We start from the raw sequence: 23,569 nt of genomic DNA on the forward strand, positions 1-23,569 counted from the left end.
GTTAGATTACAAGTAAATACAACACTGAGGAATGCTGCTGAAAACAATTTTCAGCTGGCAGGACAAACTGTCGCTGCATAGTTTACAGATTTCTAAGGCAATCACTGGATGTCCATTGCAGTGGTTGAAACTCTTGATTTCTTGGCCTACATGTACAGTAGTGTGGTGTAACAACACATTTTTTTTTTTTCATTTCGGTGTAAACAACAATGTCAAATATTGTCAATTTTTATGTCACAATTTTTCCCACGCGAGAATAGGCCTGGGTATTGACGCCCGGGTTTCAAATTTCATTTCATTGACCGGCCTGAGAATGGAAGTCAAAAATCGTCAGCTGGCAGCAACATTCCAGGACCAAGTGCTCTTTGGATTTCAGTCGAACGACGGATAATATCAAACATGCACAATACAAACTGGATGTCTGCACAGTGATGCATCATGCAAAATTAGTGCATAGCTCGGTCTCCTTAGTGTTTGCTTTTGGAAAGGGGACTTTGATCACATTTCTGTGTTTGCAGGCACACAGGTTCGAAGTAGATTATTCCATTGTGAAAAAAATCAAGTCTGTTCGCCGCTCGCTCGCGGGCAAACAAGGGCCGAGGCAGAGCGGTCAAAAGCAGATGATTAGGGGCAATGTGTGATGTATATCACACGCTGATCAAACAGTCACGTTGTGTGGACTTCCTGTATGTTGCTATGTGTTTGTTTGTATGTCATTGTGTCTTCGTAGTCTTCATAGTCTTCATAGTCTTTTGAAAAAAATCAAGTCTGTTCGCCGCTCGCGGGCAAACAAGGACCGAGGCAGAGCGGTCAAAAGCAGATGATTAGGGGCAATGTGTGATGTATATCACACGCTGATCAAACAGTCACAGTGTGTGGACTTCCTGTATGTTGCTATGTGTTTGTTTGTATGTCAGTGTGTCTTCATAGTCTTCATAGAATACTTAAAGGGAAGGTTTACTTGACTATGTATCCATGTCGATTCATCGAATGGAGAGATATTCACCAGGAGGACACTCTTAAACAAAATGTTGGGGGAAATTGAACAATACGAACTCAGAAGTTACAGTGACTTTAGAAAGTTTAAATAATCTTTTTGTTTGTTTGTTTTTAGTTTTGCTGTCTCCACTAGAGGGGAACTCTACAAGTTCAGGCGCGGCGCTAGGGTGCAATTAACTCGCCAAAAGCTTATGACCTCGAAGCCTCAGTTGCAAAAAGTAGACAGCTTGTGTGCGTAAAACCGCTGGGGAAGTGTTGCAGGACAATCGCAATATCTCACCTCAAAGCCATCAAATGATTAAATCTATACAGCAAACTGAAGAAGAAACTATTCTCTAACTCGTAATGTTAGTTATTTGGGGTTTTATTGAGGATAAACGTGTGAAAATAATGTCGAAACTTAGCTTCCAAAACAGAAAATTTGGTCTCAAAACAAGTGTTATTTTCTCACATTTTCCTTCATTGCACAAAAATGAAACTTCGGTATATGACTTATGGTAGTATATCCATGCTGCTCTCCAAATATCTTTTCTGTATCATTTGGCGCACAGCTATGTCTGGAAAAAATCGAGATCACTGTCACTTGTGACCCACGTAAAATCCATGGCGTAAGGAATACGCAGTCCGATGTATTGGTTTTTGTGCTGCTTGAAACAGTTGAAGCACAAAGCAGGGTTCCTCTCTTGCCCACTCACCACCCTGCTGACCGAAAATCGACCTCTGTCGCATTGCGCCGAGCCTGACACCGCTGATTGGCTAAGCGTGCACTCACCAGTAGAAAACGCATGCGCAGGAGGATGATCTAGTTGTGCATGTCCAGTATCTTCTCTTAAAGTTGGTTGTCTTTTTGCTCTTATTTTTACCTAACTACTAATTGCACAAACACGAGACTTCGCAGGTAGTGAGTCTGGTGTATACAGACTAGTAATATGTTGATCAAATGCATATTCATGCAGGCGCAGACTTGTGTCGGGAAAAAATCGTAACCCTTTCCCACAGTCGACTCAAGCAGAAAAATACACATATCTCGAAAGATACATCAGCGTTTTCGCCCAAAAATCATATGAAGGATGATATATTCATATTTGATATATGTGTGAAGTTTCAAGGGATTTGGTGGTAAAATAAGGGAGATACGAGGAGGTGAACTTTCGAGATTTTTTGTCCTTCCCTCCGCACAGCGCTTCGATGACCGTTAAGAATTCAAAAGCTTTGGCCTCTTATCAGTGAGTTAATTGCACCGTAGCACCGGGGCTGAGTTGTGATGTGACAGTTGTGTAGGATTTTCGAAAGAAAATTTTGATTTGAAGTTCATACAAATTTCTTTTCCTCAGACAAAGACAGAACACTTGACCTACAACTCTGCCTCCTCTGATAGAAGCAGAGAAAATGATGCTTGTTTTATAACATTTCTCATCTCAGATCGAGGGAATGAGGCCTACAACATGTACTTGTTATAAAAGCAAATGAACATACTATATTTGAAATTCTTTGTACAAATCTCATTAGATTTATTACACCTGTACCCCACAAAAAGTAGAATAAAGACATCTGACTGATTACAAAGTATATGTGAAAGGTGTTTGGTAGTTTTTACTGCATATTAATAGCAGTGTACACTATGGAAGTACTCAGTACATCCCAGAAGACTTGCCATGTGACCCGCCACATCAAAAGGATCGTAAAGTTACGACGGCTGAGCCGATAAAATCGAGTTTGAAGTCAGATCATCAAATCGGTCGAAACCATTAGTGCTGTTTTCGGCATAATTTTGTGGTCTAATGTATCGTCTATCATCTGCCAAAATTTCGAAGCTAAATGATCAAAGGAAAGGCAAGAAATTAGCATTTTTGTGGGCCATGATTTTCCGACTTTCAACGGAACAGAAACGTGCCCGATGATTTGGATTTAGCGCCGCAGCTAGACTCTGCCCCTAGCAATGAGGGAGTGATCTTATTGGTCAGTGCTTGGCATCCTGGTTACTGATTGGTCATGCGTCAACCACTGGCGCTATTAAGCTTGAGTGAACATCGCAGAGGTTGCTAGGAGCATACCCTCTATTGTCAAGAGGTGGAAACTGTCTTGCCTCCCCTTGATCATGATAGCGTTGGAAGGAAAACTTTGAAGGCTGTTTTCTGGAAACGCTGATTTCCTAAACCACTTGACATGTGCTAATGAAATCATTGATATCTCTACTACTGAGTACTTTTATGAGTCATGTTATATATGAAATTAAAGTGGAAGAGTAAGGGAATAATGTCAAGTCATTTTCAGAAAATTGTCCTCCCCGGACTTTCAGATCTTTTTGTTGTAGCAGGTCACTTGAAGTCTCTGAATAACTACTGTACAAGTAGTCAGACTTCCTTCCTATTACAATACCTCTAATCTGAAAGTTGTTTTACGGAAGCACGGAGGTTGCCTCAGATCAATAAAAGGCATCAATATAGAATGTCTTGGGAGATTCCATGCATTCCCTTCTAAACCATAGGTACATTCTACCCTGTAAACTACAATGTAATGCGCTCTGCTGGTCATTGGACCGTGTTATTAAAAGAGAATTGCAGTATTACTTTACATGTGCTGTGCCAAGAGAGTTTTTTTTTTTTTTTTTGCCCAAGTGTCATTATATCAGTTTCTGAATTACACAGAGGGTCCAGAATTTCATGAACGTGACACTGTTAGAGATCAGCATGAACTTTGTTACATTGCACCCTCTTCCAGTCTAGCTTCTGCAACATACAAAATTGTACTTCATATGACTGCTATGACTGCACTGCAGTCTACATTGTATATCATCACCTGAGAACCAGAAGGGTGCTATTGCATTCTAAGATTTGAGTGTAGGCCTATAGAAAATAAAAAAATGAAACCATCAATTTTCTGAAATTAAAAGTTTATTCACTCAAAAGTGGGTAGATTAATGTTCCAAATATAGGTTAAAATGGCACCTTTGTGATTTTAATATGTATAACATTTTACTGAAAATAAAAAAAAAATAATTTGCGATTCGCTCTATTATATAGAGGAGATTGAGCCCTACAACATGGTACAAATGACTCAATTACATTGTAATACCCCCCCCCCCCCAAAAAAAAAATGTGATAAAGCCCTTCTGGTTCTCACCCGATCTACTTGGGGTGCGTTTATCAACTCTTTTTCTCGGCAGAAACAGGTTTTCCAAACGGCTTTCAAGGAATTTTTACGAGTTGATAAACGCAAAGCTGTTTTGATTATGGGGTTTGGAAAGCCTTTTCGAAAGCCGCAAATTTGTGCTTTCAGAAACAGGTTTCCGAAACGGGTTTCCAGAAACCTGTTTCTAGAAGCCCTTTGAAGCAAGATAAATGCAAAGCTGTTTTGAAACGGCTTTGTACTGCGGTTACAGTATATGACCCCTTCTCCTCTAAGTCAAATTGCGCAATGCGAAGTGACAAGGCCAGTTTTCGTGTTCGCGATGAGTTGATAAACGCAACTATTTTGGAAGCTGTTTCTAAAGGGCTTTGGAAACGGCTTTGGAAACGGCTTATGAAAGCCGTTTCAAACAGGGGAAAGATGATAAACGCAGCCCAAGATGTACATCATGTACATTTTCATGTTCCCATCTGTGATACAAAAGCACAGAGTACTTTGTTTTTGGGTGGTGTAGAAAGTGTGATTCTTGCTTTGGACGAGTACTACACATGCAAATGACAGGGTATGGGACTCACTGGGAGAAGAAAATCAATGACTGTGCATACAGCTGTACAGTACAGTACAGTCTGAATTCAAGAGTCTGTCTATGTCTCGAGGATCAAAGGCACATTGTTGTGCGTTGGTTCAGTTCACACAGCAAAAAGACTTCATCGGAAAGCGGTGGGGGATGCTGTGAAAGGTGAACTAATGTGACGTTGTGCGAGGAATATCCAATTATGAGCACAAAGGGGATACAGGTGCTGTGAGCCTCAATCCATTGTGGGCTAAAGACCTGAGTATTGATTGCTGATTCAGTCTGCTTTACTGGTGTGATCTTAATAACAGGATGTCAAAGTCCTATCTTGAATGCTCATTGTATGTGATATTGTACATGAGATATTGTGCATCTAGTACCTGTAAATAGAATCAGAGACTCCAACTCTCCCGTTTTCGACGGGAGATCTCCCGCCGAAAACCCATTTTTGCAAAATCTCCCGTTCTCCCGCTTGAGATTTAATTTCTCCCGCCCTGGCTCTTTGTCTCCTGTTGGAAAGGATTTCTTACTTATTTCTATAGTATGTTGAAAAAAATAAGCCTTAGATAGCACCAGAGAGCATCTAAAACCCTAGGAACTTGGCGCTTCGCACACATCAACTTTGAGTCTCCCGTTTGTTAGGGGTTTCAGGCGGGAGAATCTCCAGATCAGAAGGTGTTTTGGGTTGGAGTCTCTGTAGTATGTATTGTCTGTTTGTTTGTTTTTCACCAAAAGCACGAAAACAATCTTGTGCCAGTCCATGTCAGGATAATAGAGAGATCTGGAATTAAAGTGATTAGTGGATAACCAAAGCTGGACTACATCAGTATTCACATCTTTAATGCATGCCCATCAGAGATTATCAAATTATGCTTCTCGTGTATCAATAATGATGTGGTTCTTGTGTACATTGGTGGACGTACATCACACGTTCGAGTAGGCATGGGACTGACGAAGTGATGTGGGGATCCAGGGAGTGTATCATGTGACGCATTCCTTGCATTTCCTGTCAGGAGGAGTCCTTTTGCTGTTCTCAGCGCACATTGAACTTTGACCCCACAAACATGGGTGAGAGGCAAGGGCATTCTGTTTATAATGTGTGATGGAGAAGAGAGCATGTACATACATTTGTAAAGTACGACATGTATGTACCATTTGTTTAGTATACAATGTTTACATGGCCTACATTCTGCGGACTGAATATGACTTACTGATAAACTGTTACAGCAGTATAAATTAGGCCTACTTGATGTGTGTGTGTGCTTTTGTTTGTGTGTTTCCTATATATGTGTGTGTATTTTCTTTTTCCCCAATGCTCCAAGCACCTACTGTACATTTAGACCCATACAAGATACATGCATATTTATACACACATGTGTAGGATCATACAACCTTCGAGGAAGATTAAAAAGCTCTAGAATCTTTTTTGATGTTGCAGCATGGATTCCAGACATGTTGTGTAATGATTAGAATTACAGTGGTTCTAGCCATTAAAAATACATATATTTAGGACTCGATACTATCTGTTTTGTTTGGTGGCTCATTCGGGCCACTATCGAAAGTCTTAAAACATGAAATTTGGTGGCCCAAAAAAGATATGAAATGCCCCCCAAAAATGTATTTTAAAGCAAAAGTAACAATTCATATCGAGATTGAATCTTAGTTGCACGATCAGATAACCAAAAGATAAATTTGGTGGCCTGACACCAACTTGTAGTGGCCCTAGGGCACTGCCAGTGTTGAGCTCTGAAGTCTTTGAATTACAAATATTACGAGTCAAACCATGAATTTGCTGATTCATAATAGATTCATAAAGGTGGATGTAGTTACTAATCTTATAATGGTGTGAAGAAACCTCTAGCAGTTCAGAAACTAAAAGTAGGACTAATGGTTGCTTTGCTTTTTTTTTTTGAAGAGTAATCTCACCCCCCCCCCCTTTCTCCTCTGCTGATGTTGCCTGCAAGGTTCGTGTAGAGTCTAGTAAGTGTCTTGAATCTGAGAAAAGATATTCTAGCCTGTGTGAGATGATATATTCTAGAATGTGTGAAATATGCCAGAGCTGTATAATATTCCTCATTAACATATTCGTGATCAGGCAGTAGAGAGGATACAAGGTGATATAGGGGGACAAAGAGGAAAGGGATAATGATGATGAAGAGTAGGAGGAAGATTTAGGAAGGGGGGGGGGGGATGGGGGATGATACGAGCCGTTGGATAATGAATAAGAAAGTAAGAGATGTCCCTGCTTTGTGACGGCGAGAGAAATGACTTCATCAACATACGCCTCATCCTCCTGATGAGTGCGAGTGGTAATCAGTATAAAATGACTCATAATTTATCAGACCAGCATGCTCACCCTCCTCCGAGAGAGATTCTATCAGCCGTCTCGTTCCCCTAGCTCTCCCCTCCCTCCCTCCCTCTCTCCCCGGAGCGCTTGACTTTAGTCAGCTCCGGTGGCTCCGATGGTCGCCACGGCGACAAACTGTCGATTGGAAGATGGATGGGTCTTCCAGGCGTAGCCCAGTACATCCTGAGCTGCGCTGAGCTCCGTTGCGCTGGACATGTCCTCCTTGTTGCATTTTAGTGAGACGATTGCGTTGAGGGGAGAACACTTTGATGGATGAAATCACTCTGTGCAAAATTTTTGAAAAACGGAAGTGAGCAATTCTACGTTCGAAGGCAGAACGTGTACTGCATTTTGATACAAGGAAGAGTGAAGACTTTGGGAGTTAGTGTGATTCTCATATTACATAATTGTATCAGTGCTTACTATAAATCAATGAAATGTAAGATTCACAAAATTGATTCTTATAAAGATATAGAGAGACATTTTAGATATCACATTTTGAAAGCAATTTTATGTGTTTTGACACATGTCATTTTTTCCCCCCAGAATTACGGATAAAATGACTGAACTGTATTAAAAGAGAGATGGCAAAATGCTGACCATTCATTTCAAGACTACACTGATAAGAATTTTATTTTGATATGCAGTACATGCACTGGATTCCATCTGCAAGAATAGAATAGTGCCTGGTTCTGCAGACTTCAAGCATTAGGTTCCAGCTTGATGTTCCAGAAGTGTGTAGTGTAGTGTTTTTCAAGTTCCGCCCCTATCCGATTATATACTAAGTAGATTGTTGGTAGACACAAAGGAATGTACAGGTGCGTCAGTAGTGGTGCTGTGGGGAGTGGTACCAGTGGTGTTGCTGTAGAAACCACAGGAGTGAGTCATGAATTGCCTTGGTCACCAGTGTGGAAGAAGTTGAAGCACAATTTTTTTTCCCTTTGTGTGTTGTCCACATCATAACCAGTGCTGGTATATTTTAAGACAAACAGGGTTTAGCCTGATTTTCAGACTTTAAAGGCATTATTTACCATTAGCAGATAAAACAAAAACCCAGCTTTAGTGCTTCAAAAATAGTAAAAATGTTAATCAATATAATCAATGGTAAGAACTGCTAGATATACAAAATGTGAACAATATGAATAATAAAATTGTTTGTAGAATAAACTGTCTAATAGTTATGATTTATTGAGAAAAATAGCAACATCTCTGTATATTTTCAGCTTAATTGCAAAATCTTTTTAGTAGTATGGAAGGATGTTTTGTGATCCACACCTGACTACACATCATGCATCAAATGTGATAACTCAAACAATTTTAAATCACTGCTCCCAATGGTAAACAGTAGGCCTACAAAAGCCTTTTAAACCATTATAGGCCCTTTCCTCTCTTTCTCTCTACCAGAATTTCAATTGATAGTCTTTCATCAGGCTGAATCCTTACTTTAAATGTTTCCTCCTTGATATGGTAGTCGTGGGCCCCATTTCATATTGAAAAAGATGTTAGGATGGCAACTCTTACTTGAACGGCAACTTCCAATAGCAACAGCCAATCAGGAAGCTGGATTCTTGTCATTACCATGACAATTTGCCATTCCAGCAAAGAGTTGCTATTATAGCAAGTTTTTATGAAATGGGGCCCAGATTTGCATCTTGTATACAGGTCTCAGAATGTGTTTGGGCAGTCATCGCTATTTACGCTGATAGATTCCCTGCGCAAATATTCTTATCAAAGAGAGTCAATAAACTTTAACAGCTTTATTCCTTTGTTGGGTTCCCTATCAACATGTCTGTAATGTGCTCAGAAAAAGCAACTAAATCTTTAATACTCATGAGTATTGATCATTTTAGAAAATGGAGGATGTTTAACACCAAGAATCAAAAATTCTGTTTTGTTTAGTATTTCTTAGGTTGATAGGGCCTATTTCACAGTTTTGGTATGGTTACTGTGAAGTTTCCTTTGAAGATTTATGATGGTTAAATGTAAATTACAAATTGTAAATGTAGTTCTGCTTTTACAGGTGTATCCCAGAGAACTAAGTATGGGGTATGAAGCAATAGTAGTGTAGAATTTTAATATAATGAACAATTTAGTAGTGACCAAGAAAAAAAATACTGATGGTATGGGATAAGACTAGTCATGAGAGTGCTGAATGGTTGGTGAGCCAGAAAATGAGAGGGCAGATGGTGAGTGGGAAGTAATTTAATAATGGATGGGATTCAACTCTATGGGATTTTGTAAGGAGATACCAGTCCAGAAATGAATACAGGTAGTTTGGCTCTTTGGTCAGCCTGTTATCCACACAGTCATCTTTAAAGATGAGATTTTCAGATAGCAGAAAACAAGAAGTGTGATTTAGGGTGCGTTCATGCGAATTTCGTAGTCAGAATTACAAACATGAATCATGATTCAAAACGTCGTTTCAAATCACAGTCTCTGCGGAAGAGCGTTCATGCAGGCTTTCGTTAACGCTGATTCTGGCTCAGCTCACCCTCTGCCATTGCGCAGCGCACTGCGCAGTTTGACCTTGTCTCTGCAACTCGAGCCTGACCTCCTGTTGAAGCCTTCTTTGGCCAACTGATGTATACGTTTTTATTTCGGTGAACATCGTCTAATTTGCTGTGGTATTCAGGCTCTGCCCACAGAACGAGGAATAATCTTAATTCTTCGTCTGTCCAATTGGTTCCTTTGGTAGAACAGCTGGAGCCATTCAACTCGATCGGACAGTAATTAATGCATTATCATAATAAACAGCCAAATACTTGCATAGAATCGGTGTATGGCTTTGATGTAAACAAACTAGTGCAAGTGTAATATGGTACCGAAACACACAATTCATAAGACGTACGCAAGCGCGCGAACAGAACCGGAAGCTGTGGGATACCCCCTGAGACATGCTTGCGCACAGCGCGCAATGACATCGTAGAATCATGATTGAAATCACGGTTGCGTTTATGTGGTTTCTGCGATTGTGATTCTGACAGAATCATGATTCAAAACGCCCTTTTTTCTGCGTTTCAGATCGGCGTTTTGAAACGCGTTTTAAATTGAAAAATCGCATGAACGCAACACAGCTATTAAAACACGTTTAGGGACTAAACGCGTTCAGAAACACAATTCTAGTTTCGCATGAACGCAGCCTTAATGGTAATGTTGGTTCCACATCTGTAACTACAGATGTACATATTTTTGTGGTTAAAAAAAAAAATGTAAAGTGCTTTTTGCCATCCCCTATATTTGTGTATGTTTGTACTTGTGTTTGTGCTTCCTGTGAACTTTCTGTTTCTTGGCATTACCTTTATCATTTAACCCGTTGAGGACGGTTTGATTTTGCTACAACACGCATTTCCCATAGACACCTGCCCGAGTATACTCGGGACTCGTCCTCAACGGGTTAAAGGTAATTCCATCTTGATATTAAATTTTGTTTTGTATGAGAATAGAAAAATCAGGGATCACTGGAAGTAGATGAGTGAAAATGTTGAGGGAAAATTCAGACACATTGAAAGAGTTATGAACTGTGAAAGTCTATCACAAGAGGCAGTTCCCATGTGACATAGGTGTTGAACAGGTCTCCATTTAATCAGTACACAAAAATTTGCAAATTTTTTAGTTTTCTCCCAAGCAAGCATTTATTCAGACCTGTTCCTGCTCTTGGTAGTGATAAGTACACATTTTGGTTTGCCTGCTCAACAGATTTACATATTTTGCCTGTGTCCAAAAATTTGGGTAAAAAAATAAAGATTTTTAAAATTTCTGTGAAAATCTGAGAGAGAGATGCCCAACACCCACACACCACACAGAGTACGTGATTTGTCTTACTCTTCAAACTTCAGTTCAGTTTCTTATGAGTTAAAGTTTTTTTTTTTTTTTTCAAAATTTTCACTGTTTTTGCTTATTCTAATTTTTACTATTTTTTTTTACAAAGCAATATATTTTGAAAATTATGAGTACAGGATTTCCTTTTCACTGGCACATTCCCTTTAAGTGGCCTGTAGCATTCTAAGAATGGTATCCAGTGGACAATATCATTCATAAAGTTGCCAAAAACAGATTAATCAATTGTCAGAGCCAAAATGTGACATTTTGTTTTCTTGTGAGATTTTGATGACCAGCGACATCTTTTAATTACACACATATGCCATAATTTTATTCCTTTTTTAAACTTCTTTTGAGCAGAGAGGCTTTGTGAAAAGAGCTCTTATCCCTCTAAGGCTGTAGCAGGCTCTCTGATGATCAGCCAAATTAATTTGTAGACATACAGTTTGTATTAAAGATTGAGCATCAAAATTGTATTCGTTTTACCTTTTTTTATGGCAAAAATGCACGATTCAAACAGATGAATGTTACATTGAAAAAGCTTTGATAGAAATTTCTCATTATTTTCTTTTGTGTGCTCAGGCAAGATGCGTCACTGTAATATTTCAGAACACACCAATTTTCAGTATTCTTTGTAAAACTAAGATGAAAGTGTTTTAAAGGACGATTATTAATAAATATTTATTTTTTTAATTTTGATTATTGTCAGTCCTGAGTCCCCACTGTGGTGTGTATGTATTTTTCTGTGAGTGCGAATACGTGACTGAGTGTGTGTCTAATAGTGTTAATGTGATTAGAAGTATGTGTGTTTGTTTGTGCATTATCATGTGTCACACTGTGCCATTTCATCGTCTACAAAATGGCGGCAGAAGCTGCGGGGGTTTACTTTTGAAGTAAGGCATAGTGTTCCTCGTACTGTAGATGACACTTTCAGGGATACGGCTATTGAAATGAATTTCAGTGATTCATGAGAGATTGAAAGAACAGCGTTTGATGGGATTCCGTGACCTCAGTCTGCGGCTCAGAGAAAAGAAAGAAGGGGAATCATAGAAATGCGTATGTAATGCAGGGAGGACGTTTAAGATGACAATAGTTGTGGTGTTGGCGCGTAAAGAGAGAGTTATTTTGACTATCAGAATGTGCAAATGCAACATTCTACCAATATTGGAGGTTATATGTACAGCAAGGATGTCTTTAGTCGTCATGGCAATACAATGTATTAAGTAAAGCATACAATATGACAGTATTCTGTGTCGCCATGGAAACAATAATGTTGGTCATCTGGCCCTGAGGGACATTTTTGCTAGTACAATTCATTTGCTTTATGCATTATATTCATAGAGTACCGCACACATACACTGTACTTTGTTTATTTTGTGAATCAGAATTTAAAAGGATAATCTTGCATGTGGTCAAAGCAGCCAATTCAGAACCAAAGTGAAAGAAATGAGAATTAATTGCTTATCGCTTTTCAAGGAGGAGAGACAGTGATTTCCAACCCAGGAGATATATTGCATTGTTGTCTTTTTGATAACTGTGGGCAATATTTTACCATGTCAACTTTATGAATGACAGCTGACTTTGAAAATTCACATGCACACCAAAAAAGAAATTTAAATAGAAAATAGATGAATGAATAGAAATACAATATTATTAAACAAAACCCATGTAAATAAGAACTTTATCCCATCATGGAAATATGATCTTGTCAGCAGTTTTGTATTGAAAATATATTCTGCTCTTGATAAACCATCTCTAGCTATTCCACACTCAAATTCCCCTTGATGCTCTGTGAATGCTATGTACAATGTACACCTTTAAGCAATCACCGTGCACCATAGCTTCCTGTAGAAATTCTATAGCATCTCATGTCGGGAACTGGAGACACTCGGGCAGGAACCCTTCATTGATCAGAGCGGCGTCGGTTGACACGCCAGATTCCAGTGTCGGATGTCTTCTCGGTTTCCGCTGGCAACGGGGTCATCCTGGTTCTCCTCTAGAGATATGGTGAGGAGGATAGGAAGATGAGGAAAAGGAGGAGGAGGAGGTTGAAGAGAAAAAGAAGAGGAGAAAGGAGAATTCTATATTCTGAAAAATATCACTTGGGACTAAATAATGTAGAGGCTGATTGTTATGATGACCAGGTTTTCAAATTGGCACATTTCACCAGAAATACAAGATTGGGAGGATAACAGGGAGGAAGTTAGAAGATTTTGAACCATGGGAAGGTGCTGAAAAAAAGGAAGATTAGAAACAGTGAGAATGAGACTGGAAAGGGGGGAGGGAGAGGGTGGAATAGGAGCATAAATTTGTTTGCCCCTCCCCTCTCCTGGCATCATCCCCCTCCCAAATCCTAGCTGTCGTCAACAATAAAGCTTATCAACTGGAGACATCGCGGGTTTGGACGGAGGATGTACCAAAAGCCTGGCAGATGGCTCAAAGGGGAGACGAGATCGCGAAGATGCAGATTGTAGATGCCGTCCCCCCGTGGATGCGATTTGTCTCGCTAGGAGCTGGTATCGATTTGTCTCCGCGGTGACATCTTCCTCCACCTCATCCCGCCCCGTTTCTGCTATCTTCCGGTCCTCCCTCCAGCTGAGCGTGCATTCCTACCACGCCATGGAGAGATCTGTACCCTCTACGCCTGTTCACAGAACATTTATAATATGCCTTTGGAGGTTCGTCATAATCGATTGCTTTGATGAATCCTTGTGTATTGTATGTACAAATGTTTGTACCTACACTGTATACATGCGGGTATACAATCCGTTCTAGTGAGTCAGTATTCACCCTATGGGAGACCAGTGATGATTGCCTAGTAACTTAGCAGCAACATCCACTGTCGCTTTAGCCTCATCTTTCAAAGATACGTTGAAAGTGAGTGTCATAACGAATATCATTGCCTGCATGCAGATTGTGGATTTGATGCCACAGTCTTTGGATTCTCACATGTTCACTCTTCTCTTGAAGAGTCTGCGGTACCGCTCCCCCCCCCCCCCCCCATCTCCACCCTACAGTACATACCCTAACTGTCTTCCTCAATCAGGAATAGAATGGTTACATATTCGCGCGTAGTGTTCAGTCACGCACTCAAATTTCTTGTTCTACTCGAGCACAGAGCAAGCCTGAAGGATATGTATGATTGAAGCTCAGAGAATATGCATGGAGGATTGAGTGACGTCATTGAGTATTTTTACAAGTACGGTACTCTCCATATAGTCGGGTATCACGATAATCCCGTACTCCACTCAATCGTGTAAGAAATGCTCTGCCAGACACTACCCGATTATTAAAGTGGAGCCTACTGTATGAGCCATCCTGGGCTGTTGCCATAAAGTCACCTGCTTACTGTTGAGTACAAATCACTGTAGCGATGTAAACTGTGACTTCATCTGTGTACATCTTATCTGCTGGAAAAAAAAAAAACAAAAGAAGAAGAGTTTTCCGCATCAGGAGCTGCCAGATTCAAATACCCAATCCCTTCCCACTCGATGCTCCCTCAAGCGAGCGCCTCTGATGGCTTCATCAATATTCCATGCCCTAAGATTTGGGGGGGGGGGAGGGGATATCTGCACCCTGGCAAGGACCCCCCCCCCCCCCCCATGCATTCTTTACCCCTATGCCTGAAACTGTCAGGCTTCTTGGGAATAAAACAGCCCTCGTATGCACTCTTCCATCTCTAAGCTGGCCCCTGTACAATGAATATACCGCTGCAATCTCAACATCCTACAAAATGTTGGTTTGCCCACTCCTGGTATGGTGAATAGTAATGCCAAAACTTTATACTTTGTAGCCCATTCAGTATCTTTCTCAAAATGTGGTCATCTAAAAGTAAAGTCAGTTGTACACCTCTGCACCCCTCCCCCCCCCCCCACAACAACTAACATACATACAAACAGTATAAACTAACAACAGCTATTAAAATATATGACTAACAACAAAACATAGAAATAAACAAACACAGACAAACAGACAAAGGAGAGCAGTGTCATCTATAGATTTAATACCCGGGTACAGACTTACTGTAGCATTACCATAGGGCAGTCTTCTGCTTCTTTTTCACATTGAGAAAGTCTGATAGTTTCTTAGCTGTTATAGATATGCATAGTTTTTATGTTATAGGAAAACATCAGAAATTCAAATTTGTTGGTCTTTTTTTTTTGTCCCACTCACATGTTGCACATTGAAAGTTCATTTCAGATATTAAGAATTATCTTTTGCATGCAATCCATTACCGAGGGTGGAAATTGTGAAATTTTGTTCTTTTGCTCATGCAACATAAATATCTAAATCTGTAAATTTGTAGCAATATAAGCATGCTGGATGGCCATTTTCTCTAGACCCCCTGTCCGACTGATAAAAGTCTCTTTATTTCTTTACAAGTATCATCAAAATTTTCAACCAAAACTTCACCCTGCATGATGACTGTATTAAAGGGACTGTACAGTACTGGTTGACGTGGAGATTCATGTTTTGAACATTCCTAAGTGAGATAATGAGAAAGCTCTTATGAAATTTGAAAGAACATGTAATTTTAAGAAAGATTCAACGTTCATTTGATGAAAATTGGTTTTCGAATGGCTGAAATATCCAAAAAAGTGATAATGATAAAAGGCGACAGGCCACACCTTTTATTAGGATCTCTTTGTTTCACCTTGTTTTTGGATATCTCAGCCATTTCAAACCCGATTTTCATCAAATAAACATTTGATGCCCCTTAGAATTGCATGCTCTTTGACATTCTGTACGAGCTGAAATTTTCGCGGTGGTTTTATTTTCGCGAATTTCGCGAAAAAGCCTTTGAATCGCGAAAATAACAACGCGCAAATAAGTAAGTTCAGTTAGACCCTCGCAACTGCGAAATTAACAACACGCGAAAATGTCCTCGAAGGACCAATTCGCGAAAATATCTGTACGCGAAAATTTCAGCTCGTACAGTAGAGTATTTTCTGAATATCTCACAAAATGTTAAAAGCTAAATCCTCACTTCGACCAGAACTGTACACACCCTTTAACTCCATGGAATGAATAGACTGGGTGTATCATAGTGTCTATAAATACTTGAACCTCATCATTCAATATGTGACACTGTCAAATCTGGACTATGGCATGCTATATTTGTTTTTTTGTTTGTTTTTTTCCCTAAAGGAGAGAGAGGTCTTTTTGAACACATTGCTACTGTTGTTTGAGAAAAGACTAAATGTTGTTTGTACGCTGGCTTCTTTTATCATTTGGGGAGCACATTAGCAAGCAATTCAGCAAGGAGGCCAACTCCATATAAAGCTGTGTACCCAGAGGGCCATTGCCTATTTTGCAGGGGCCTTCAGTCCAAGGCACAAGGTTGACAAGAAATCAGAAATCTTTCTACTGCGGCCTTTCCTATAAAAAAAAAAAAAAAAAAAACCCACACACATACACACACACACATTTAACAAACACACAAATTGCACAATATGCACACATTTCACAAACACACACTTGCATGATACATTTTGCTATGCATACAGCTGTCCTACATCTATACCCAGATGTACTAGTGTATGTAGACACAAAGGCACAAGTGCAAGTGTGACACCCAACTATAAATTCTAATGATATGCAGAAGTTGTAAATCCAAACAACTTCCAAGCTTGCTGCGATGATGATGATGAGTGCATCCCAGAGTGCGGGGGAGCGTCCTCGCGATGCCTCACAAACTGCGGGCTGATAGCGGGAGGGGGCTCTATTTGTAATAAATTGGATGCAGAGGGCCTGCATGGAACATTTCAATGATTGCAAGTCATACAGTGTTTTTCAGCTGTTGTGTCAAGTGTGACAGTGTTATTTTTTTTCCTCTGTCTCTTTCTCTCAAGATCTTTACCATTTAAATGAAGGGATAAAGACATGCATGCAAGAAACTGCCAATCGAAACATAGCAGAAAAGGTCCAAATTTAGGAAAGAGCAAAGAGCAAAAACTAAAATGCAGACTCATCTGTATCATTTGAAAGACAGTTGATCTTATCTGGAACTATGCTATAAAAACTTTTATGTAATTAATGATGACTACGGGACAAAAGGAAACTGAGGGACTGATTAAGATTTTTCTTTCCTTGTATTTTGTAATTATGTCTGCTGCTAGGAGAAGCAAACTTGGCTTTGCAAGATAGTGATGATAATAGTGATAGTGTACACCTCTATAGTGCAACAACCCATCAAATACATGTAGATGCTCGAGGTGCTTTTAGTCTTGAAGGTCAAGAAAAAAAAATATAAAAAAATACTACACGACATGCTCTTCTTTTTGTTTGTTTGCTTTGTTTTGTTTTGTTTTGTTTTTGCCTTTTTTTTTTGTTCAGGAATGTCAAAATCATCTTAACCACATCCCTCAGATAATTTATAAAAAGTACCACTGCTGTATTTTTACAGTTTCCTTTACTGTCTTTATAGCTGTACCACATCTAAACTTAGGACAATTTTGATCTTTGGTTCTGTTTTTTGTCAAATTTGTTGAATTTCGGAAGTCAAATGCCATGGCTATCAAACATTGAGAATTAAAGTAGGCCTACCTCTTTTAGCTCTCATCTTTTTTTTTTCTCTCTCTCTTACTCTTGTTGCTCACCTGCAGTGTCAGATACTGTATACGCTGAATATTTTTTCGAGGTTTTTATTTCTGCGAATTTCGCGAGTCGGGTGCTATTTGCAAAATTAAAGACATTCAAAAATATTGACTCTGATCCTGATATGAATGTGCCGCACATTTCTCCATTCAGTACAGTACTCCATGATCGTGATTTTAACCACTCGCGAAATTGTCGGGAAGTCCCGATTCGCGAAAATTTAGACTCGCTAAATAGGCCTATATGGCATATATACAGTATTTTATTCATTGCAAGATCTGCCTCATTACCCATTTTCTTTTCTTTTATTTTCTTTGAAGTGTGAAAAAATGTCTCTTTCTCCATGATATATATACAATGGGTTTAGATTTACCCAATTCAAGTTTGTGATGATATAACCCTATGCATAGATACATGAAGGTAGGCGTAGGTACAGTAGAATACATGTACCTACTTACATACTAGATACATATCTTTGTATTAATTTCAGTGTTGTACTGTAGATCTGCAAGCAAGATTGTGCATCCTGATGGGATCTCATTGTGCAGCCTTTATAGTCAAATTTGTTTTCTAATGAACAAATGACACAATATCAGAGATTCGTCACCATTGTGCAAACGTACTTTGAGTTTAGATGTTGAGCGCTGCATAGTGTGCTGATGTACATTATGAGATCTTATCTGCTGTGTATGTACATACCAAAGTTCCTTTTGGTTGGAAACCCCCTTACGGTCTGTGATTTGAAAAAAAAAGGGAAGGTAATAAGAGCATAGAATTAAAGAAACAAAGTATGGATTGAGACTAGCTGTGTGGCTGCTTTTCAAATAGAAAGAGAGGATTCAACCTGCAATGCTTACAATATGCCCTACAAGGTTTTGATTTAGCTTTGATTTTGTCATTTGTTTTGAGTGCTTTTTTTTGTTATCTCCTGTCTGTGCATTTCTTGCTTCATTGACATATTAACCTGTTGAGGACAGGCTTAGTATGCTACAACACGCAATTCCCATCGACCCCTGCCCGAGTATACTCGACGGGTTAAGAAGTATTTCTGACAGGTTGTTATGAATGATGCTGAAAATGCATGATAGTGAGAGTTCCTGTTCTATTGAAGTTGATCTGTTAACCGCGCTAAGTATTTTCAAAATTTCCCTGACAGGGGAATTTAAAAGAATTCAAATTCCGATTTGTATCACGAACTATCGGAAAATCTCTGCTATCGTGACTGTGAATACGTCAAACCTGTTTTCTTTGGGAGGAAATTCCAGGCTGTCGCAATTCATCAAGGCGTCACGTACAAACCTTCCAACCATAGCAACAATATTCTGCTTGATGTCTTGAAGACTTTACCTATTGACCTGTCAAACAAATTCATGTTATTCCATGTAAGACCCAGTGTAGTCTTTCTTCAAGGAGAATTGATTTTTTTTTTCTCCAACTCCTCTCCAGAAACTGTCACTTGCATGTCGATCAGAGCTATTTACATAGACTATTGTAGTGTAGGCTACATAACATAAATAATTTTGTGTTTGTTTGTTTATTTGTTTGTTTTTGCACAATTTCTGATATTTTTTTTTCTGTCACCATCTGGCTTGTTAGTCTACATTTCAGACCTATCTAGACTGTTCTTCATACTGTTTCTTTATTTCCTTTTTCTTTTTTTTAGGGGGGGGGGGCAATGCCTACATTGAGCTTCATTATATAGAACACAAAATAAGTAAAATGATTATGTTGATTTAGATCAGGTGAACATAATTCTTCTGACACCAATTTAAAAGCACTTCTGAATATTAAAAAAGAAAATTCACTCTGGACATGATTTTGTTTGTTTGTTTTTTAATATTCTTAAAAAGGAAAAGTCCAGCCGCAGCAGTGACATAATACCACATTCATGAGTGAAAAAAGAAAAGAGAAAATGATGATGGCCTTGAATCTAGGCTAAGGTTAGGACTGAGAAGGCTCTCCAAGAGCTCATGGGATTTCTGAGGCTCCCAACCAGGTCACATGACCAGCTGTTCAGGTCAAGAAGTGTTGAGAGAGAAAGAAGAGGAGGAGAATGATTGAGAGGAAAAAAAAAAAGAGAGAAAGAGACATCTGAACAATCATACAGACAGACAGACAGCGGGAGGGACAGATGGACAAAAAGGCAGAAACATTTTGGAGAAGTGATGGAGTGGAGGCCATAGAGGTCTCATAATTTCTTGAATCGGAATTAAGCCATGTCAACTCCTGTGTTGTGTTTGTGCTATGTGATCTGGATGGAGGCAGATGTTTGACTTGTTGACATAAGAAAAAAAATCAACCACTGAAGATAATTTGATGAGGTGCTGAAACATGTTCTAGACTGACCCTGTTCAGATTTACTAGTCCCAAGTCCAGAAAGAGAGAAGAATTTTGCTGTACACATAAAATTCATATTGAATATCATTTTCCCACATGTTGATGGAAACTACTTCCATCAATGAGCTGCTATACAGAGGCCTGGGGGGCATTTCATGAAGCAGTTTTGTTGGATATTTTTTTGACAGACTGTTAACAATCTACTGAAATCCTTGCATCTGATTGGCTGAGAGTAAATTTGTCCGACAACTTTGTCGGACAAAATGCTTCATGAAATGCCCCCCTGATCATATATCTTACCATCAGGGAATGTATTAAACACGATCGGCTAGTACAACGAATCTAATTTGTCTTTACAGATGTTGAGGTAAATCCAGCAAACTGACGGTCACCGCGGTGTTCATCAAGACTGATTCGGCGCCAGGAACACCGCCCTCTGGAGCCCGCCTGCTGAAGATGGAGAACGAAAGTACTGGAGAGAATCCAGACGACAATGGGGGCTTCCCTGTCAAACTGCAGGTATGCAGGTCCTCAGTTCAAATGGCAGTGATGAAAACATTGTAATGCTCAACAATTTCCTGTGCCTTTCTTCCAAATTTTTCTTAAATGTTTGTCTTTTTGTGTAGGATGCAAGAGCAATTGCATTCAAATGATTAAATTGCTATAGGTCTAATGAATTCATGACTGATTGGTACTCTTGTGGTGTGGGAGTACATGTATAAAGATCTAAGTGGGTATTTGATTGTTATTGTTTCTCTATTGATATTACCATGTTGTTATCCAGTTTGACGTGATGGTTTGTGTCCATGGTCAACTGGCAGTATCTTACAGGTTCAAGCCTCGTGCAGATTCCCCCTTCTCTCAATTTCATACGTTAGTATAAATTAATTTGCTATTTGCTCCAATTAATATCATAAAAGGAGCACTTCACAAACATGAAAGGAAGTTCATAGCATGCTTAAAGGCATTAGACCTATTTACCATTTGCAGATGAAACAAAAACCCAGCTTTAGTACTTCAAAATAGTTCTAAAATGTGAGTTAGGGATAGAAACAACCATTGTAAAATATTAATCAGTATTTAAAATGTGAACAATAATTATAATACAATATTGCTTCTGGAACAAACCATCTACAGTTATGGTTTAGTGACAAAAATAGTGATATCTCCTTACATTTTAGGCTTTATTGCAAAAATTGTGTATGGTAGGCTATTTTGTGATACAACTGACATATACATGCATATACGATGCATCAGGGTGTATGCGATAGCTCAAACATTTTTTTTTTTTTTTTTTTTAAATCACTGCACCCAATGGTAAACAGTATCTTTAACATTCACTCTGACAGGAAGAGAAAAAAATGAAGCAAGCAATACAGTGGAAGTTTCTTTCCAAATGAAAAAAAAAAATGAATTCTAAAGTCCTAGGACAGAGCCATTAATGGTCAGGGTCATAGTATTATAGGCAAATTAGACATAATCTTTCTGTTTCTAAACCCCAGATTACAGAAATCCCCATACAAAGCTCTCATACAAAACTTTTATACTGCCATGAATTGCTGTGTTATATACTCACATTATGCAGCAGGTGAAAAAAAAAGAAGAAGACAACAACAACGAACAAGGAGAATACTTATATAGTAGGAGGTCATTTGTTGAATATATCATATGAACACCAGGAACCAATTCCATATCTCCCTGTGGATCAATTGTTGAAATTTGAGGGTACCATAAATTTTGCTTTTGTCTTTGACGGGCTATACCCCCAATAAATACTTTGAGCCTCTCTATTCAAGTAGTATGAGGTATTTCAGTCAGCTGCCTGTGTTCCAAAGTTCAATGATTATTCTTCACTGAAGTTTGAAAATAACATTGCCATCGCAAAAGGCATAGAAAGTAGGTGTATGTTGAAGTATATTCCTGAAAGGTGTCAAAATTATGTCTTGTGTCAGCATTAGTAATTATTGATATTTTTTTTCCGCTGTGACTTTTGTTTTCTATATTCTGAATTTTGGTTGCAGGAAATTCAGTATGAGCAGAGTGTTTTAAAGTTCATTGTTTTACAGTTGATTTTTAACCCGTTGAGGACGGTTTGATTTTGCTACAACACGCATTTCCCATAGACACCTGCCCGAGTATACTCGGGACTCGTCCTCAACGGGTTAAGCAGCAAGAATTCTCCTGAAATGATTTACACTTGGAGCCTTTGGTTATACAGTGGACTCCCGTTGTAACGAAGTCCTCTGGACTGGCAGTTTTCATTTGTTGCATCAAAATTTTGTAATAACCAAACAAGCAATAAAAGACATTGAGCAGATAATGTTGCAGCCTGAATTTTTGTTTTAACCGGAATTTTGTTATAAATGTGGTCATTACAACGGGAGTGCACTGTAGTTATATTTCTTAATAATGTAGCTAGCAGTAATTGGCTTTAATTTTAATGTAAAAAATGAAGAAATCATCTGTTCTAAGAGCACTCAACATTGTCCTCTGTGGGTTTTCTTAGGCTGCGTTTATCATCTTTCCCCTGTTTGAAACGGCTTTCAAAAGCCGTTTCCAAAGCCCTTTAGAAAGGGCTTCCAAAATAGTTGCGTTTATCAACTCATCGCGAACACAAAAACTGGCCTTGTCACTTCGCAGCTGCATTGCACAATTTGACTTAGAGGAGAAGGGATCATATACTGTAACCGCAGTACAAAGCCGTTTCAAAATAGCTTTGCGTTTATCTTGCTTCAAAGGGCTTCTAGAAACAGGTCTCTGGAAACCTGTTTCGGAAATCTGTTTCTGAAAGCACAAATTTGCGGCTTTCAAAAAGGCTTTCCGAACCCCATAATCAAAACAACTTTGCATTTATCAACTCGTAACCGTTCGGAAAACCTGTTTCTGCTGAGAAAAAGAGTTGATAAACGCACCCCTAAACATTCTTCTCATCCCCTAACAACCCATCTCCCTCCCCTTACCCCACCTGCAGGAGCCTCCCACTGCTCGTGGCAGCAGCCGTAAGAGCAAGTACCGCGACCGGGACACGGACGAAGAGAGCGAGCGGAGCCACAGGGGCCGGCGGGGCCGGCGACACCGCAACCGCGACCAGGACTCGCAGAACGATGGCGACAGGAGGCGCAGCAAGCGAGTGTCTGGCGTGCCAGGAGAACGGTCTGTTACCATAGCAACAGCTGGCGCGACCACGGACGAAGATCGAGATGAGGTGGGTTGTAGATGCTGGTCTATCCAGTGGCGCACAATGTGTTTATTGGAATTTTACCTCCGTCCTTTTGTACCTTGTTCCTTTCGTCTGTTCATCCTTGTTTCATCATCTTTCTCGTCATCATGAAAACCTGACAACAAAGTGGTTTAATACTTGGTGAAGTTTTCAGCAAACATTACAATGCAAGATTAGCTGATTGGGTAGGGAAAGATTTGGTCAAAGGTGAAAGGATTGAAGTCAAAGCTCAAGTTTTCATTTCACAAGCAGGAATCAATGAATATGAGAAAATGTGATCAGTTTATTGTAGTTGACATGAAGCCGCAACGCGACAAAGCCTTTTTCTCTGTTTTAATTACTAGGTGGATCTGCTTAAGTCAGAGTTCAGTGCAAAGTTCTGAAACTTTGCAATTTTAGTGATAAGTACAAAACTGAAAGCCAGTTTGACAGAATTTAATCACCAATCTTAGATACAAGTGACAGACCAGTGTCAGGGTGTGGAACAGAATTGATTTTGAACCTCAAGGATCCAAAGCTTAAATTTGAGGTGAAGCTTTTGGTGTGA

The 23,569-nt window shown here is 39.3% G+C and overlaps 1 protein-coding gene across 1 annotated transcript in view; it reads left to right on the forward strand.

The window, feature by feature from the left end:
* Positions 1 to 23,569, forward strand: part of LOC140230034 (vang-like protein 1) — a 49,250-nt gene that overhangs the window by 8,647 nt on the left and 17,034 nt on the right. The window contains exons 3-4 of the mRNA XM_072310238.1: positions 20,162 to 20,321; positions 22,774 to 23,007. Of these exons, the coding sequence (XP_072166339.1) occupies positions 20,259 to 20,321; positions 22,774 to 23,007 (297 nt within the window). The 5' untranslated portion in view covers positions 20,162 to 20,258. The remainder of the gene's footprint in view (positions 1 to 20,161; positions 20,322 to 22,773; positions 23,008 to 23,569) is intronic.

The sequence above is a fragment of the Diadema setosum genome, chromosome 6 (genome assembly GCF_964275005.1).
Source record: "Diadema setosum chromosome 6, eeDiaSeto1, whole genome shotgun sequence".
Taxonomy (NCBI): Eukaryota; Metazoa; Echinodermata; class Echinoidea; order Diadematoida; family Diadematidae; genus Diadema; species Diadema setosum.